General features: G+C 45.6%; 1 protein-coding gene across 3 annotated transcripts; it reads left to right on the forward strand.

Moving 5' to 3' along the window:
• Positions 1 to 19473, forward strand: TMEM39A (transmembrane protein 39A). Of its 3 annotated transcripts, XM_050331310.1 has the most exons (9): positions 1 to 168; positions 11136 to 11329; positions 12838 to 13060; positions 14431 to 14514; positions 15906 to 16048; positions 16504 to 16846; positions 17651 to 17838; positions 18330 to 18450; positions 18994 to 19473. In XM_050331310.1, the coding sequence occupies exons 2-9, from the start codon at positions 11217 to 11219 to the stop codon at positions 19225 to 19227; spliced, it is 1449 nt and encodes a 482-aa protein (XP_050187267.1). In that variant the 5' UTR covers positions 1 to 168; positions 11136 to 11216; the 3' UTR covers positions 19228 to 19473. The 3 variants fall into 3 exon arrangements, with proteins under 3 accessions (XP_050187267.1, XP_050187265.1, XP_050187264.1); XM_050331307.1 differs by lacking the exon at positions 1 to 168 and having other exon boundaries at positions 375 to 11329; XM_050331308.1 differs by lacking the exons at positions 1 to 168; positions 14431 to 14514 and having other exon boundaries at positions 325 to 11329.
• The last annotated feature ends 199 nt before the right edge of the window (positions 19474 to 19672 follow it).

Consider the following 19672-nt stretch of genomic DNA (forward strand, 5'->3'; position numbering starts at 1 on the left):
GAGGGGCGCTCCGCGGGGCTCCCACCGCCGCAGCCGCAGCCGCAGCCTCGTCCCTCCGGGGCGGTCCGGGGTCTGCGGGGGCTGGGGCTGGCCGCCGGGCCGCTGCCACCGTCGGGGACCCCGCTGCCGGCTGATGTCCGAGCCGCGCCGCCGCCCGCGCTTGGATGTGTGAGTACCGGCCCCGCCGCTCCCGCGGGGCAGCCCCGCTCCGGGACAGCCCCGGCGACACAGCCGGGCGGCGGGCTGGGACCGCCAGAGCCCCCGCAGGCTGCAGTGCCGCCCGCCCGAAACTTCGTGTGTGTTGTGTGTACGTGTGTGTGTGTGTGGTGGGGAGGCTTCTGCTGGCTTTGTTCCGTCCTGCTGGTAAGTTACGGCACTTGGTGCCGGGCTTCTCTTTTCAGACGTTTCCTGCTGTTCCAGGGTTAAAGCGGGAGGTCCGCTCACGCTGCGGGGAGCCGGGTGCTCCGTGGTAGGAGAGTGGGAGATTAAACGCGAGAAAGTTGGGCTGGGGTCGCAGGTAGGTGTGCTTTTAAAGCGCTGTCCCTACGTAATCAGTCCTGCAAAGGAGGGAGGCAAGGGCACTGTTCTATGGAAGATGAAGAGCTGAGGCAATCCACTGTAAGTCCAGGCAAATTCAACCTGCCATAAGGTACCATTTCCCGAATGCATGTGGATGCACATTTCTATCGCTGTTCTTTTTTTGTACCACTCGGAAAACAGTGTATCAATCATCCTCCGTTATGTAGGGTAGCACTTGGGCTGATGATTTTCGTTTCTACATGAGGCAATTCCTTTGCCACTCCATCGTCATTTTAACATGTGAACGTATAGCAGAAACAGAGGCAGCTTTGTTTGCAATCTATGATTGCTCTCATGCATGCTTTTTATTGTGAATAAGGGGCCCCTCGTGTCACTGGCATCTGTTACGACTGTAAGGGAAGAAATGAGATGTCTGCGTTACAAAGCGGTGAGTTATGAAGTTTTTGGAGACGAGGCATCCCTTCTGTAACAATCCCTTCTGTCTGTTAACTCAATGTGACCAGAAGAGGTTTTCTGGGAGAGGGTTATGGTAGTACAGGAATGGGACTGGAATGGCTCAGCTGCAGTTTTACAGGATACTGAAAGCAGAAGACTTCAGCCCTTTAACCCACAGTCTGCTCCTTTGCTCACCTCTTGGCATTCCTGTTGTTGGAGTGTTTCTAGTACTCATTTCTCCTTCCAGCTGCTCCTGTTGGAGTGCAGGCTGTTTTAGCCAAGGTGCCTGGCATTGCAGTCGAATGATGCTCTGCTGGTAAAATCTGGGCCCACAGATGCCAGAGTGGTAGCCAGGCAATGCTGACCACTCAGGAAGTTGGGCTGAAACTTCACCTGCTCCTTGTTGTCCCTTATCTGACTGGAAGTTCTTTCTTTAGGTGTAGGTGCAGATACTCCTCGTTTCTGTTCTTGAACATCTTTGACTTGGGTTTTTCAGTACAAACCAGTACATCAGGTAGGAATGGTGTCCACGTCTGATTTATTTGGAGGAACAGAGAAGCTCAGGTAATATCACTGACACTGTACCCAGTGTGATGTGTACTCCTGATTTCAAGACCATAAAACACCTCCATGCCTTCTGTACAGCTCATTGCTGTCTGTCTCTTTGCAGACATGATAACTTGCAAGCATTTGAGATCTGAATTTCAGAAGCTCTGGATATCTCCACATGTACTGACAGAGGTGTCTATATTGCCTCAACCTGAGCGTTCAAAAAATAATATAGAAAAGACAGGCCTTTTATTTTTATTTTTTTACTTTTTATTTTTTACAGTCTTTCTGGCTGTAAAATGGGGATAAAACATTTTGCTTCCTACTTTTGCAGGATGTGTTTCTACTCTGCTTGTAAGAAGATAAATTCTTTTAAAAACTTCTTGCAGTGTACAGGTTACCACCTTGCTGAATTATTTTCCTTACAGGGATGCAGTAGCTAAGTTATTCTCATCTTAGCAGCCTGCTTATATTAGCAATGTTTGTGCTGATGTAACATTGCCAGTATAGATAAACTTTCATGTATTACTCAAAACCAGGCCAAATCATTTTTTTTGTTTATGTGTTCTTCAGCCACTACTTTTTGTTCTGAAATTTTAGAGAAAGAATCAAATTGTATATAGCATTTGAAGGGGAAACCCCACACCTTTTTGCTGATTTTGAAACTGAGCAGTGTTGAACACAAATATTTCTCTGAAAGGGTCTGTAATGCAAACTGACCTGGGCAGCCCAAGCCTGGATATCATAAAACTAACACCTCTTTTCCTTCTGCAGGCATCAAATGTGAATGTTTGAAAATATAGCAAGAGCATATGGGCTAGAAATGTTTGTTAAGATGGCTTCCAATTTCCATGAGCATTCAATTCAGAAGCCAGTTGGGCCACTCATTACTACTCTATAAAGTTACAGCACCTAAAGATGGATATGATGGAAAGCAACAAGACAAAACTGATTCTGAGACCATCCTACTCCTCAGTCTCAGTGTTTTCCCTGTGCCTCAGAATCATGAAATCTTGGAATAAGTTTTCTTTGGGCAGTTACAATCATGTGATTCAGTTTTAGTTTACCAATTCTTGAGTTGGAGGGGATGGGTTCGTACTCTGGATTTAAAGAAAATACAGTTTGCCAATATACAAATGTATGTGCTCTTTAGCATTGGTGAAAATCAGTTAGAGATTTGGCTGAATTTGTTTGCTGTTGGAACATTTGGTCTTAAAAATATTTTCCATTTCTGACAATTTTTTTGTTTTTCCATTGTGAAAATTTATGTCCTAGCATCTTTATGGACTGAGAAATACAGAGGAAGGTTGAATTTGGCTTGCAGAATCTACTTAGTTGCTTGGGATCTTTAGTATTACTCAATCTGTCATAGTTAACTGTGCAGTATGATACTCTGTTATTTTCCTTCCTGAGGCCCAGTTTTTGTTCTCCTTGCACTACCACTCTGTTGGAGAACTAAAGCAGTCTGACGTTAATGCAGTGCTAGCTTATGCACAAGAAGCCATAAGGAAGATAAGATATTACAGCAGCTGACCTTCCTCTTCTTTCAGTGATCCCTTCCCTCTGCCATCTCCTTAACCTGCTCTCTGACTGCAGAGTTTGGCCTGTCCTGGCAATGGATGGTGCCATGAAGTTGGTTCTCTCCTTTATTCACCTAATGACTGTGGGGTCTTCTGTGTGAATCAGAACTTTAGTCCATTTATTTCTAACCACAGTTAGGCAAGTGGCATTGCTTCTAGCCAGTGGATTTTTAAAATGAGAGATGAATCTCCAGGAGCTGTGTGACTTGGGGAAATCTCTCATTAGGCATCATAAACTCCCCTGAGAGATTTCATGCCATTCTTTGTGGAGTGTGGTCATTGGAGAGTTATTTCCAACCTTTCTTTGAGTTTTTTTGGGTGTTGCAAGTGGAAAATGAGACTTCTGGTGGGAAGTGGGTATTGTGCAAGCTGGTCAGGAGAGCCCTGCTACTAATGGTGCAGCAGCACCCATATATGCCGAGGGTTTTGGAATGGTTGGTTTAAAGCAAAAATGTCAATAGGCATCTGTGGCCCATAAATACATATAAGGGAGAGAGTAGGCAGATTCAGACAGGTAAATTAGTCTTGGTATATAATGTATCCTATTGCATTTTCCCAATCTGATAGAATAGCTGATCTGTACATGGTCATACAAGGTTCTGAGTGCTGCCTACCAGAGTCATGGAAATTGAATCGAAGACTCTTGCTGTTTTGTGGGGAACTTGTATATTACCTGTACCTCTCATTAAAGAGGCAAGTAGGGGAGAGTTGATGCATTCTCAAATATGTTTTATATTTTAATGCAAATTTATGATTCATGCAAATTACAATTTATTTAGAATTCCCTGAAATAATTCTGCTTTTCCATGGTGTTAGGGATATGCAAACCCTTGTTGCACCGATACTTTCTGCTGTAAATCCCAGTGCAATGACTTGGAGTAAAGCTTAAGGAAGCACCTTTTAACTTTCTACTTCATGCCTTTCCACTTCATGCCTTCAAACTCATTGCTACATATGGCAGATGCCTGCCTTATTTTTAGCTATTTGAGGACAAAATAGAAAAAGTGACTCCCCATGATTTGTCATCATGGCTGATCTCCATTAAATTAAACATAGGGATTGGCAGAGAAACAAAAACAGCAGGAAAGCTGCTTCTGTTTGTTTTTAAAAAAGCTTTTCTAAAGTACTAAAATAATACTGTAAAAAGTATTCGCTGCTATGTACAGAGACCCCTGGGAGGAGAAATACTTGCTGAACAGTTTATCCTGTTCGGGATAAGGAAATTGAGATCTGACAAGATTGGTAAAACAAGTTCCCTGGAAGTCAGTTGAAGAGGAGAGATTAAAAAGCAAATGAGGTCCTAGCCTGTACTCAGGCCATTAGGCTGTGTGTATGTGTTCAAGGTTGGGAGGAGAATGCATATTTTGGTGGCTTACTTGACTGAAAATTTTAAGATGGGCTCTTAAAGCAAGAGCATCTTCTATCTTTTTCTATTTTCTTTCTTCATTCCCTTCAGGAGTGACCTGCTGTTGTGCATTTGCGCTGATAACTTGGAAAAAAAATTCAGTGGCCATACCTAAAATTCGCTTCCTTTCGCAGTTACTGTGCATGGCACAGTTTAATGGAGGGTGATCTGTGGCTGTGTTTTAGCAGAGCCATGACTGTGCTTAATGTTTACTGAAGAGCTTTGGTGCAAGATGTACTTAGGAGTGTGTGTTGATAAACTATTAAGGGCCAGCTTTGATAGCCTTGCCTGTGTTATGTCTGCTAAAACATTGCCCTTGTGATTTAGCATTACTTCCCAACCAATGTCCCCTTCTAAACAGAACTTCTGTTTCTATCAGTAATATGCACAAGGAATTGAAGCCTAAAACTTTTGTCTTGTTGCATACGCAGAGAACTGTGGGTCTGGCTCGGTAATTCCTGCCAGCTCTTTAGTTTGGGTCTCTCACTTTGGATGAGGCTAGACTTGCTGTCCCTTTCCCCACACGACTTAAAAGCATGGGAACTGTAGGACCAAAATAAGCCATGACCCAGCTGGTCAGGCCTGCATTTCCCTTTGCTGCTGGAAAAGCTCAACTTTGCAATTCTGTCTTGTTCTCACATGAGAACAAGCCAGTGCTTTCTTTATTCCCAGATCCTGTATTTGGCTGTGAGTGTTACTGTATACATCAGAAGAAGCCAAAGAAAATGTTAATGTCTTGCTAACTGTAATGCTGTTGTCTTGGTGAGGAGTGTTATTGGCGACTTGTAGTTGCTGAGCCCTGAGAGGATCTTGTGTTGTGGGTTGGTTTTGTTTTTCTTCAGTTTCTTTTGGAATATAAATTCACTTGTGTTCATTCATGAAATTATCACAGTCATTCATTGAAGTCTTCCTAGGCTGTTTACTTTAACCTCCTGCAGCAGTTTGTTGCACAAGGTAATTATACGGATATAAGGTAATCTCATTTTATTACTCCAGAAATTGTGGCTTTGTTCTTGTACTCGCCAGAGGTTCATTAAGAGTGCTGAGTGTATCTTCTTTGCTCCAAGTCACAAAGACTTGAACTCACCGGTATTCTGAAGAGAGTTCTATTGCCTGCATACCTCTGGAAATTTCCTCCTTGCGCCTCCTAAAGTAAGGTCTTTGAGGGGATTTTAAGCAATGTATAGGATTTGGGTTGGAAATCCCTCTTCATTTTTAAAAATTGCTCTTTCAGTCTCTTGGATAATTTGCTTTGTCTAGAGTATTAAGAACTTAAATCTATCTCCTAACCTTAAAGAGCACATCTGCAAAATAAGCTGGCTGAGCTTACTGCTCTTTAATCTTCAGAGGCTTTTCCTGGAAAACTTTTCTTTCCTGCTCCCATTTTTGTATGGGTATTTGAAGTACTGCAGCAGCTACAAATGGCAGATGCTGCCTTCACCTTGTCTTTAGCTAGAACTCTTAGTTTCCCCACTTACCTGTCTTCTCAGCTCTAGCCTTCTTTGCTGAAGGTGCCTGAAATGAGTCATACACTGTATATACCATTTGTGAATTCTTCCTTTTTCTTGCTTCTTTCACCATTCAGTTTTGGTGTGTGTGTAGAGAGCTGGTAGATGGAGCCTCTTCAGCCAGAGTTGTGCTGCATCAGAAAAGCCTACACTGACCTGGACTTGATGGGTTGGTTTTGTTATTACAGAGGAGGTTCTTGATTCTTAGTCACTGAGTGAAAATTAGTCTTGCTGGTGCATCACCTGATGGTGATTCACCACTCACTCTTGTTCTGTTTGATGGAGTCTGAGCTGCACTTCATGGGTGTTTCTGTCTCTCTCTCTACCAAATCTCCCTCTTTGCTGCGTATTTCATGAGGACTTGGAAAATGCGCTGACTTGGAGACCTCCTTCCTAACTTGTTTTGCCTCCCAGCTCTGGGCCAGATGGTGGGTGTGTGCCTTTGGAGCCAGCCTGAGTTGAAAGGTTGTGTTGACTTAGCACTGGGGCAGCTCTGCACAAGCCAAATATTTAGCTTTCCATCTGATAACCTGTTGGTTGTTTCCTCCCTTACAACAACCAAATGCTTATTTTATTCCCAGACCAAGTTAGGGCTTCCACAGAAGTTTTGCAGCTTCTTGGCTTTTGCTGTGGCAGATGTGAGGGTGCTGACAGGGGGGCCTCGTGACCAAGGCTTGGGTGCCATCATCGCTGTTCCCAGGCTCTCTTGGGATTGTTTTTTCTTTTTGGCATTATGTTGGGTGAATTGTTTACCAGCTTTGTGTCTCAGTTTTTCCAGCTGTCAAAATGGGTGAGAATTTTTTTTGTTGTATTGGAGAGTTTTAAATCATTATTAATTTTTAATTTAAATGAAAGGCTCACACTAAGAGGAAGTAAAAATAACCTGTAATAACTGGGACTGTCAGTGTTCAAAGTTCAAAAGAAAACTTGTCTATAAGGTAGTTTTGCAGATAATTTGCAAAGACGTTAGGATTGCTGGACAAATGCAAGTTTAGGGTTATGTTGACCATCTACAGCGACTTGAATGAGGACATTAGTAACCAAGAGACCTTTTTACATTGCTTGTTTCCGTTTCAGAGACAGACTGTGCTTTGTGTCAGTGCTCTAGGGCCATGTTGTGGGGGTGACCTGCTGCGGTTCCCCAGAAGGGAACACTGCACAGGTGGCAGGTGTGTTTCCATAAAGCACGGACACCCAGAATGGAAAGTCTTACTGGGAGCATGCGTGTAGCTGAGGAGGAGGCAGGCAGGGCTCCCTCACTCACCACAGAGGCGATGTGTTGCTTCACCCCCAGATGTCACATGCTGACCCGGCAGGAAAGGGCTGCTTTAATCGAGATGGAGAGTTGCAGTGAGAGACCTGTGGTCTTCTTGAGCCACATTGCTGCAAGTGAGGATGGTCACATTTCCCTTTCTGCTCTTGAGAGTATCTGGTTGTAGGTCTTGTGGAGCCAAGAAGAGCATCTTAAATGTTTTCCAGCCTCTGAGAGTTCTTGTGCCGTGGTGAAGTGAGCTTCCCGAGGGAACTGGAGGCTCAGAGTTTTCTTCAATTAAAAAACGTTAATGCCATCAAAATAACTGGCTGAGCATTGTAGTGTTTCCAGCAAAGAGATGGGGAAGAACCAGGCAGACTTTCCATTCTGATGAGTCACTGACTCTCTCCTGATTTGCCTCTTGAAAGAGCTGTTTGGGCAGCTGCTGATGCAGGAACATGATTCTGAGTGATGGTCCCTGGGGAGCAGGACAGGGCTGCGTGCTGCTTCACCTCTCATCTGAACTGGTGTATAATTCGTCTAGCTCTTTATCAGTAAAGCCTTGCACACAGCTGTGGTTCTTGCCTGCCTTGATCCTGCCTCATCAGGATAGCTGGGGAGCTGACGGGCAGGAGAGGGTGTTGGTGCAGAGAAACAAAATGACCAAGTGGTCCTTTGCTGTGGTTCTAAAAGGAAGAACTGGAAATCAGAGGGTCTGATGCTTTGTTTCTGCATCTTCTTATAACTGTGTCACAGATGAAAGAGCATGGTCTGCCCTAGGACCAAGAGCTGGGCAGGACCACTGTCTGCTGCTCTGTAGCTGGTCCCCAGATCCTGCTTGTCTGTTCTCATGATGCCCACATCTGCCTAAGTGATGAGATCTTGAAAGTGGGTAGTTTTGGTTCTGAGGATTTGAGGATGAAGGGACTACAAGAATGTGACTAATTTTTTGAGGGAAATTGTAGGTGAACTGGCAAGAACAATGTGGAGTCGTATTAATAGACTAAAGAGGCTTGTCAGGAAGAGCTTTTATCTTTCATTACTCATTTTTTCTGCATGACTCTATATAAAATAAGATCATTGATGGAGTGGGTACTGCAAACAGAGAAGGGAGCCTGTAGACTTCATTAATACTTAATATGACTCAGATGCACACAGGAATCTTTTATCTGTTGAAATAAAGGGTTATGGACACTTTTTTTCTTGTTCACATATTTTTCAAAGTAGAATCATGCCTTTGTTTTTTAATTGAAAGGTATAAAAAGGCTTTTCCCCATGCCTCTCTCCTCAAAAATGAAAGCTGTTGATTGGTTCAAGGCCAAAAAAAGCAGACTTAGAGTCGAACTGATCTGTAATCTCACTGCTTTGTTTAGCTTTATCTGTGGAGCTTCAGTTTTGTGTGGAGAGTTTTACAAAACAAAGGCAAACAAAAAAGGAATGGTTCTTAGGCAGATTTTGCTCTAACAGACGCCTACCTAATTTGATCTAACTCCAGTGAAGTAAAAGTTATTTAAAGCTTGGCTTGAGGAACTGCCCAGTCTATATGTTCATGGATCACTGTGAAAGGGCTTATTCAAGTGCACTTAAAATATGTGCACTGATGTTAAGGATGGCTGCGTTCCACAGGCAGTCTCTTTTACTGGTAGAAACCCTGCATTTTACTGGTTTGCAAAACCAGAGGGTGGAAGTGCAATTCCTTAGTGTCCAAGTGCCTGTATTGGAGGGTGTGTGAGGCATACTAATGGGATGATACTAATGAGACCTGTTAAATTATTTACGTTAATTATCGAATGTGGCATAAAATACCTTCCACTGTTAATAGCACTAATTAGACCACCAACATATTGCATCCATTATCATAAATATCCTGTAGGTTGAATTAGACTAGTTGTTTTAGCTTTCACAGTCCCTGTAGTAGTTAAATTTGGCTTAAAATGTCTTTCAGGTTTGTTCCTTTTTAGACGTTTTTCTCTTTTTTTTTCCTTCACTTTAGCTGCTTATCGCAAGTCTGGATGCCCTGAGTGAATTCAGCGTTGTTTGTTGCTGCCCCTGCTCATCTTGTGCATGCAGGAGAATTTTCTTCTGTTTATATTTAATTCCTGAAATAGAAATATTCCCAAATAAAACTCTAGAACATCCTAGAGAAAATTGTCTGAAAGCTTTAGTGTCTTGACTAGAAAAGTAAGGAAGGCTTCAATTCTCTGTTGTGTTGTCATTGGAATTATAATGAGAATTTTAAAGTCTGCCAAAATACGTTATTTTCCTCCAAACCCAAATTGTCCATTGTTTGCTTTTCTTTTATGCATTTTCACAGCTCCTTTTCCTTTCCTCTCGCCCCCCCCCCCCACTCCAGGATCTCCTTTGTTTTGGTGTGGTTTTGTTGTTTTGGTTTGGTTTTTTTTGGGTTTTGTTTTTTGGGTTTTTTTGCAAGTGATCTTTGTATGTATATGTAGAAAGCATTCATCTTTTGAAACGTCTTGGGTTTTTGTTGAAAATTTGAGAATTGGTGTCCTGGTTTCAACCACAACAATTGGTTATTGGAGTAGAGATGAAGGATGGCAAATTTTAATACAAAGGATAATTCTTTGAGGGAGTTTTTTAGAATAGTTCTCCTGCACACTGTGTTCATGGTGACAGTGGTGTGACTCATTGAGGAAACTTCCTGGTGTTTCTGCCAGCTGTGATTTCTCATGATTTTAAAGGAGGTGATAACTGAATTATAAATAGATGATAGCTTCCATCTGTAGATTTCAAAGCTAGATCTAGAGTTTCCCAGGAGGTGGGGCTGCTTTTTTGGACCTTGGGTTGGTTCTGGATATGATATTTTTCTGAAAGGGCAACTGATTAATCTCCAGACTCACAGACCAAAGTCCTTGTAGTGAGGTGCTCGTTCAGTGTCTTGTTTCTGTACATCACAGGTGCTTGGAGTGACTTGCAGATTTACACTCCAGTTCAGTCCCTCACTTGCTTGTATCTGCTAGCCATCAGAAACTTAGCTGACTGCCGAAATCCTTGCAGTGTCATGTGGGAGACCAATGGAATAGAAGCAAAACTGTATGGGAAGTGAGTGCCAGAGAATCCACCACTGTTAGTGATATTCGGAGTTTCCCAGCCTCTGTCGTACTAGTTCATTTTAAGGAACTGATAGATTTAAATGTGTTGTTAAAAATAAAGAAATATTTATAAGCCTACCGTTAAATTATTTTTCTTTGAAGGGCTGGGTCATGTGATCACCTATACATGCATTTCAAGTAGATGCATAACATGTGTGTTTTGCTGCACTACTGTGCTAACTAAAACCACTTTTAAAGGACCTCCTACTTTCATGTCAGTCGGGCTTTCTTAGCACAGAAGGAAGCTGAACCATCCAGCTCCCATGGAGACCAGCCTGTTTAGACCTCTGCCAGACCTGTTTTGAGGGCATCCAAATTACCTACCAGCATCAGAGGCTGTCAAGTAACGTGTTGGATGGTTAAAAAGACCTGTGAAGTTCTAATAGCTCCACCACAACATGGAGAGGGCTCTCCCCAGGCTTGCTTTGAAATGAAACACACAGTCGTGTCGTCTCCAGCACTGCGGATGCTCAGTGGTGCTTTCCAGCCAGCAGGAAGTGCTAGCAGTCACTGATGTCTGATTTAAGCATCCCCTTTTTAAAGATACACTGTCAGTGGTGTTCATTCTGCATGTGCAAATAGAGGCTGATCTGGTGCCACTGAAATGGCACAGTGTTTTAGGGTGGTGATGGCTGTCCCACAGAGCTCTGAGTGTATGAGAGTGACTTCATTTTGCATGAATTTGCTTGGCTGCAGCGTGAGCTAGGTGAACAGCAGTTTGCACCTTAGCTAATGTTTCTGCCTCCTTTGCAGACTTGGGAAGGCTTTTGGATCCTTGTCTGGGTCTCAGGGCACAGCCTGCCGGAGGCACTGGAAGCGGACTGGTTCCTGGTCATGCCCGGTGGAAGGAGGGGACCCAGCCGGCAACAGCTAAGCCGTTCAGCTTTGCCTTCTCTCCAGACGCTGGTTGGCGGGAGCTGCGGAAACGGTACTGGTTTGAGAAACAGGTGAGGACAAAGGTGGGATTGTTGAGACCCTTGTGGCTTGGACAGCGCTAAAAGCAAGGGACTTGATCCACTCTGAACTCCGTGCAGGAGTGTAGCTTTGTGGTGAAAGGGAGGAACTGGGAGATGGGAACTTTGAGCTTCCTGCTGTGGCATTAGGAGATGACTCATCCAAGAGGGAACGTGTCCTGAAGTTCTTCTCAGCTCTGCTATGGCACATGCTACCCTCTGTGGCCCCTCTCTTGACTTCATACAGTAAAATCAGCCCCATGGGGAGGATTGTGGAAGTGGTCTCAGCCCCCCTTCAGTGCTTTCTGTGGTCACAACAGCCAGGGGTGGAAATTGCACAGTGCTCCGTTTGTCTTTCCTGAAGCAGTTCCCAGAGCATTGAGTCCTGGCAAATGATGAGTCCTTGTCTCTCTCACTTGCCTGCAGTGCCACAGGGAGTTAGTGTGACATGTCAGAGCACAGCTGTGACTCCTCCTCCCACATAATAGAAAGGCAGGGCAAGGGAATGCCTTTATTCTGTTTTGGACCTGCTAGCTGCAGATGCAACTGATTCTCACAGTTGGCAAAGATCATCTCCATTTTCTGGGGAAGTTGGGGGCTGAAACAGGAACACACAGTGACATTTAGATCTCCACGTTTGATATGAAAACTGAAAGGGCCCAGTGTTACTTCCTTCCATAGAAAAGCTGGCAAAGTAGAAAAGCTATTTGCTGCACACAGAGGCCCTGGTATAGGTTCATTCTTTCAAATCAGAGCGATCCAAGCCGTGTAGCTTTGGCCTGCACAGACTTCTCTGTCTGGGAGAGATGGACAGATGGCACAGTCTGAGGTTTTTGAGGAGCAAGTGACTGTAGAGACCATCGAGTTAGTGCCTAGGTCCTTGCTTATCCTGGTTTCAGACACTGCATAGTTATGTCGGAGCTTCCTCCATCAGTTCAGTCTGCCAGAACTTTTAGTTGCTCTAACCTTCTCTGAAACCTAGGAAAGAAGGAAGTGTGAGAACACTTGACAGGTCAGCCACTAGGAAGTGGCTGAACTACTTCATTCCATTTCTCATTACCCCTCTTTTAAAAAGAGGAACTGTTAGCAGAAAGACAATGGGCACTTTACAGTACTGGAGAAGGAGGCTGGGTGCTACTGTAATGTCCTGGTGATGGGTGGAAGGAGCCAACATTAAGTGCTTGGTGTGGCACAGGGTCCTCAATTAGTTTTGCTCTGTACCTCTGCTCCTCAGTCTCCCAAGTTTACTGAAGTATTGCTGGGTGTGTCACAGCACTTCTGGCAGCTCAGTCAGTTGTCCAGAGAAAAGGCTGGATAAGGGTTTTGTCTGAGCTAAGATGATGAAGCTCACCGCCAGTCTCATGCCAGAACCATGAATGCAAGACTGCTGTCACCTTTCCTCTGGTAATGCCCAGTCTCCAGTTTAAAAGCACACTTTGTCCTGGAAAATGTTGGAGATGATGTAGAATGTTTACCAAGTGAGTGATACCCATCTGTTTCAGGAATGGTAGTGCCATCAGCCTCTCTGCGCCTCCGATCACAGCGCTGATTACTCCAGAGCCTGTGCGTCACTGCCGGATCCCTGAACTGCCGTTGGATGGGAGCCTTCTCTTTGAATTCCTGTTCTTCATCTACCTACTGGTAGCCCTCTTCATTCAGTACATCAACATCTACAAGACTGTCTGGTGGTACCCATACAATCACCCTGCTTCCTGCACCTCACTGGTGAGTTCCCCAGCGAGTGCCATCACTCATGCTTTTTCATTACACAGCTACTTTTCATGCTGCTTCGGTCCAGGAATCACCAAGCATTAAACATTAAGGGAGTGGATGGGAGTTCACATGCACCCCCATCATCCAGGGCCATGTCATCCCCCATTTTACAGGGGAGAAAATACATGGCAGGTCAGAGAAAGGAATCAACAGGACTCCTTCAGGGGAAATTTGTTGCAGGTACTTGCATGGCCTGGCTAGCTCCTAGGGTTTGAAATGGAGCTGAGATTCCAGGAGCTGTCTCCTGTCATGGGTGCCCCTTCCCAGTGGAAACAACAGAGCCTGAAGAAGGAAGATATGCAAGTTTACATTAGGATCTCACAGGAGGTCAGCAGCAGAGCTGGGGAGGGGGTCAGATCCTCAGATCTGAAGCTACCAGTCTGCTCAGTTTCAGTCTTGCTGGCCCAATAAGCTGCACGACCTGGCAGTGACCTGTACCTGAGTCAGTGAGCGTTGTGTGAGTGAAGCCAGCCTCTGCAGCCTGTATTGTATCCTCAGTGCTGCTTGGAAGTGTGAGGTGGTTCCTCAGTTACCTGTACCGACAGGTGGTGCTGGTGTTCCAGCTCAGCTCTGCGATGTTGGACACACTTTGCTTAGTAGAAGTAAAAGCATTCTGTTTTGGGCTCCCTACCCAGAAGGATTTAATAGTCATTTGTTTGTTCCCATCATAACTCAAGCATTCTTTTTTACCCAAAATGTCCTTGAAATCCTAAACAGCAGTATTCAGAGTCTGCTAACTGTTCTAACCAGGATATATTTGATGGCTTCACTGAAAAATTATAAGAACTGTGTCTAACTTGATACAGCCAGAGTCAACATTAAACTTCTAGTACAGATCTGTGGCCTGTGAAGATGACATTTCTCACTTCATCAGGGAGCACTGGTTGCTACAGACCATTTCTGAGACCAAGAGGGAAAGTGAGCTGGTATGCTCACTCTGGACTCCATTTCTGCTGCCCTTGCTCTGGCTGCTCAGGGGCTTTTCCCTGGAGAACCTGTAACCTGTTCTCCACAGTAGGATTCTGGTCCTAGATGTCCCTTTGACCCTACAAATACCTTCCTGAAGGGTGGATTTTTTTTTTGTTTTCTGTGCAAATCTCTCCATGGGAAGGAACCTCCCTGTGGAAGAGATCTAGCTTCTTGGAGACATTCCTGTCTTACTAAGGTTTATCCTTTTTCCCTCATCCCTAATAGAGAGATTTGGGGAATGCTTACATGAGGTCCTAGAGTAATCTCCAGCAGACGGTTTTCTAGTCCCACCCCGTCTGGGTGGGTTTAGAGTCCTTTTGCTTGGTGAAGACCTTTTTTCTTTCCTCCTTCAGAATTTTCACCTCATTGACTACCACCTGGCGGCGTTCATCACAGTGATGCTGGCACGGAGGCTGGTGTGGGCCCTCATCTCTGAGGTAACATTCCAAATGTTCCCTCTCCTGCCTGCAGTACTTACTGCAGAACGTGACCATCCCTGGCCTGAGAAAGTTCTGCAAGTTGGAGGGTTTCTTCCCTCAGAAGAGTCTGGGGGTGAAGGACTAAGATTTTGGTGGTGCCCTGCCTTGGAGATTTTTCCTGGAGACCGTTCATGTCCTGCAGTATTGGGTAGCTCTGTTGCCTCTGCACCTAGGAGGAGATTAAATGGTCCCTTTTGCTTATTATCTTTGCAGGCACAATACTGCACCCCATAATCTTGTTAGAGAAGTGGCCAAGAGAATTGCAAGTCAGGTAGCAAAAAGGCAAATAGGGAGGTTAGCCAAGACTGGAATAATGAACAGGAGATTAGAGGGGGAAAGGTCAGGAGGAGGATGTCTTGAGTACACTGAAGTGAAACAGGAATGGTGGTAGAACTGCTTTTCCAGTCCTGGTTACTCAATAACTCAGACTCTGGTCACGTCACCACAGATTTTGAGATCTTCTCTGTGTTTGTGAGAGCAGAACCAGGCAAACCAGACGTTTGTAAAAGTCAGTTTGAGGAAAATGGAAGTTTTGACAACTGAAATGGTTAATACAACTCTAGGTTAAGCAACTAAGCAGTGTTGTAAAAAAGGTAAATAAAGGAACAGTTATGTCCTGTTGAAAAGATGAATGGAGAAGATGGGATCTCTGAAGTTCTCTTTTCATCTGATTCCTGCCATTTTTCATTTATGTTCACATCCTCCGTAAAACTTCCCATAGACTGAAATTTCTGCATTGAAACCATGCAAGTTCTTGCACATCCCATCTATTGGCTCTAACCCTTCAGAATCTTTTCATAGTTCAGTTTCCTTCTCCCCTCTGGAGACTGGAACAAGCTTTCTTGCTGTGATGCTTCCTCACTAGACTGCATCCTGTACATCCAATAAAGATGAGTCACGGAAATCTGGTTTTGGAATTGCAAAGGGACACCATCTTCTCTTCCCTTGGCTGAGAACTGTGACCTTCCAGAATGCTGAGACCCAAAGCAAAGAGCAGAGGGAAATGGGTTTCAGGCTATCCTGGACTATTATCAGAGGAATAAGGGACTTGAGCAAAAATATTTTTCTCCTTTGCAGCTCTGAATTTTTTTTTTAAAGGCCCTATTTTAGTCATGCCCCACAACTTGTGATTATTTGAATCTTTTGGATTCTGTCAATCATTAGTAAAATCAAAGGCATTTACCTTTGTAAGAGAATCATTTTCCTGCTTCTGGGAGGAAGAGGGCAGCTATCCCTCTTACAGTACCTCCTGGCGCTCCTCTTCCTGCTCCTCCTCCACAGGCAGCCCTTCTGCTTATCTTCTAGCACCAGTATTACAGGGCTGCTGAGCGTTTCTTCTCTATTTGCAGGCCTCTCAGGTGGGTGCGACATCAGTGGTTCACTACATGGTGCGCCTGGCGCTGCTCACCCTCTGTGGATGGGTGCTCTGCTGGACTTTGGTCAACCTCTTCCGCAGCCATTCTGTTCTCAACCTTCTCTTCCTGGGCTACCCGTGAGTGACACCACCTTGTGCCTTCTGGGCGGGGGGAACGCAGCTGTTTGGGGGTGTCACCAGCCACCATGGGAAGCAGAGCTCTTGGCTGTGCTCTGTCTCCTCAAATTAAAAGGGAGGCAGGAAGGGCTTGGGGGTGGTGTGAGAAGGTGGCACTGAGCTGGTGAAACAAATTGCCTCAGTTGCTATTTGTGTGAGGGGCCTTTACTGTGACTTGAAGACTGAGCCATTGCAATGGTTGGTTCCACAAATGGGATTTAAAGAAGCTTCTCTGCCCAGTTGTTGAAACTGCAACCTCTGGCCCTTTAGGGCGGAGAAGAGTTGGCCACTAGCTTCTGGAATGAGGGTTTTTATGTGGTTTCACTCTCCTAAGGGCCAGCATCTGTTGAGAAGGTGCCCCCCACTTCCTGTTGGGATGGCTGTCATTTCAGCCATTGTTTTTTCTGTCATGGCAGGTTTGGTGTCTACGTCCCTCTGTGCTGCTTCCACCAGGACAGCAGAGCACAGCCTCTACCTGCAGACTGTGGATACTTGGTACAGGACCAGGTGGCGGATGATGGGGCTTCAGCTGTCAGCAGCCTGGTCAAAGATTTCTTCTCACTTCTATGGGAATCCCTGAGAGAACAGTTCAATAATCCTACGTCTATCCCCACCCACAGCTGCCCCCTTTCCCCAGATCTCATCCGCAATGAGGTGGAGTGCCTAAAAGCAGACTTCAACCGCAGGATCAAGGAAGTTCTCTTCAACTCTCTCTTCAGTGCCTACTACGTGGCATTCCTGCCACTGTGTTTTGTGAAGGTAGCTGTTGTCTGGCTCTCCCTGTGCCCCTGCCCGCCGTCTCCTTCTGACTCTTGTGTGAACTGCTGCCAGGCCAGATTCCTGGTTAATTCCCCTTTTCTCTGTCTCCCCTTTGGCAGCCCGGATAGCGGAGCATGGCTGCATCCGGAGTGCACTAGTACTGCTCCTGGTTGGCAGATAGGTATTGCCATAAATGTGATGCACCTCTAGTCCCATCACCCCACTTACTAACTCCCCTTCTCCCACCCCCTGTCCTAGGCAGATGGATAGCTGTGTTCTTCCTAGAAAAGGGAACCTGTCGTTACCCGTCTCAGATCCGGCATCTTGCCTTTTGAGTGCATGGATCAGAGGCTTTGGTGGTCAGGCTGTTAGAGCCAACTAGGATGCTTAGCAAGCTAAATCCAAGAACCTCTTGTCAGTGTGGGGGTTGTATATTTTCATCTGTCATTTTTCTAACTTGAGCAAGCTCCTGTTGGTGCAGAAATGGGCAGGGCTCCATGTAGCAGTCTTGGTACAATTGGTGCTCCTGGGGCAGTTCTGTGACAAGCAAACTGCCTTTTTATCTGTTCCTGGAGGAGGAGATGCACCAGCTGCAGCATCATCCCCTGCCCTTTCTCCTTCAGGTCAAGGAGAAGGGAGTCTTTGAGTGTTTCCTAAGCTGTAACCCTCCGAAATCACCGGTCCAAAAGCGCATGCCTGTAACGTGTGGTGTGGGTCTACTGGATGCACACGCAGTATGTCCCTTGTCATTCCTTTGTCTGTCTTGTGACAGTGGTGCCAAGTTCTTGTCTGGTCTCTCTGCAGAGCACCCAGTACTACGACATGCGCTGGTCCTGTGAGCACCTCATCATGGTGTGGATCAATGCCTTTGTCATGCTCACCACTCAGCTGCTGCCTCCCAAGTACTGTGACCTGCTCCACAGGTCAGCTGCCCACCTTGGAAAGTGGCAGAAACTAGAACACGGTTCCTACAGCAATGCTCCACAGCACATGTGAGTGTGGGCATGGGGAGGGGTTGGCATGCCTAGCAAGGGGAGGAGAAGACGTTCTAGTGGAGGAGCAACCACCACCAGTGCATGTCTACTGAGAACACTTCTGCACTCCCCGTGCAACTCCACTGGCCTTGCTGTTCCATGGAAACAGAAACATCTGCTCTAGAGAGCTGTCTGAGCTGCTCCAGTCACTGCTGGCTCCTTCCCAAAAAGAAAGGCTGACATTCTTCTTGGCCATTAGAGAGTATCTTGCGCAGGGGCGTGGGATGGCCTCCTCCAATGCAGGGGATGAGGTTCTTGCACTGGGAGCCATTTGTTCTTGTTACTCAGAGTCCATTTCATGGGCTTGTGATCACCTCTCTCTGCTTTTCTAGTGGGAGCTAGGACATGTCCCTGTGGCAGAGGCTTTGGTATTTTTCAAGATGAAGTCCATTCCCTATCCAGGGAGTTGGGAGCAGAGATGCTAATGCTCTGGCATTCTCTCCCCACAGCTGGTCAGAAAACACAATATGGCCACAAGGAGTTCTGGTGCGACGGAGCCGATGCCTGTATAAAGCAGTTGGGCCTTACAACGTAGCAGTGCCTTCAGATGTGTCCCATGCCCGCTTTTACGCAAGTATCTCTTCTCTTGCTTGATGCCTTATGACTGTGGGAGGGAGGAGAGGCTCAAACATAGCTGCAGCAGAGCAGACCGTGCAGAACAGAGTTCAGTGCTGCGCAACAGCCTGTTGCTGCTAAACAAAATCCCTGTTAGCAGCAGAGGGGCTTTCCCCTTCCAGTATTACAGTGACCTCTGGGCAAGGTGGAAGCCACAGCTGCCTCGTCAGTGTTTTCTCATCAAGGTGACACAGCTCTCTCATCAGACAGTGGCATATTCCCAAGAGGGTTCCAGTTAACATTGTTCAGGGAAACAGGAAAGTACATCAGCAGGCCAATTGATTATCTCACCCGTCCTTCCCTTCTCAAGCAAAATACCACTTTCTACATGCCACCTCTTATTCTGTTCTCCTTAAGTAGCAGCTAGTGGTAGCTGGAGTACATTTCTTCTGCTCCACAGTGGTCAGTGGCGCCTGACAGCATTATATACATACCCCTCCTCCCTTTAACCCTGCAACAAATCACAGAAATCTGTCCTTTTTAACTGTTTCCCTGCAGTTCCTTTTCCACCGTCCATTACGGCTGCTCAACCTGCTGATCCTCATTGAAGGCAGTGTGGTTTGCTACCAGCTCTACTCCCTGCTGCGCTCAGAGAAGTGGAACCACACCCTCTCCATGGCCCTCATCCTTTTCTGCAATTATTATGTCTTATTTAAGCTCCTCCGGGACCGGATAGTATTAGGCAGGGCATACTCCTACCCACTTAACAATTATGGACTCAAGGCACACTAGGCCGGCCAAATGTGTACCCCCTTCTCTTTTTCTTCCCACAGGGCAGGGAGGGAACCTCAGAAAAAAAATATTTTCGTACAGTTCTATTTTTTTCTTGCGGCGTTTATAAATATTTAAAATATTTTATATTTTGTATACTATTGTTTTTGTGGGGCGGGAAGGGAACCAGTGGCAATTAAATGTCGCTTTATAAACAAGGTGTTATTTTATATATCTATAAAAGCAAAAAAAAAGTGGATGTGTATATACCGTATATCTATACCCATACATATATCTATGTGAAGCAACAGGATTGTGTGTGTGGTCACTGTGTCTGCTTCGCTCACAGAACTGCCCTGCCCCTGCATACTGTGGGGACAGAGCTGCTGTTAATTAGGAACAGCAGGTCTGCTCTAGAATTTGGATACGCTAACAGCCAGGGGGAAAAAAAGGAAACACAGGGGCC

The sequence above is a fragment of the Myiozetetes cayanensis genome, unplaced genomic scaffold (genome assembly GCF_022539395.1).
Source record: "Myiozetetes cayanensis isolate MyiCay16 unplaced genomic scaffold, myiCay2020 scf5-8, whole genome shotgun sequence".
Classification (NCBI taxonomy): Eukaryota; Metazoa; Chordata; class Aves; order Passeriformes; family Tyrannidae; genus Myiozetetes; species Myiozetetes cayanensis.

Bases quoted from the DNA above. Each gene is read 5' to 3' on its own strand.
- TMEM39A (XM_050331307.1), top strand. From the start codon at position 11,115: ATGTTTCTGCCTCCTTTGCAGACTTGGGAAGGCTTTTGGATCCTTGTC. The intron at 11,330-12,837 runs GTGAGGACAAAG...CATCTGTTTCAG, and splicing joins GGTACTGGTTTGAGAAACAG to GAATGGTAGTGCCATCAGCC. The intron at 18,451-18,993 runs GCAAGTATCTCT...GTTTCCCTGCAG, and splicing joins TGTCCCATGCCCGCTTTTAC to TTCCTTTTCCACCGTCCATT.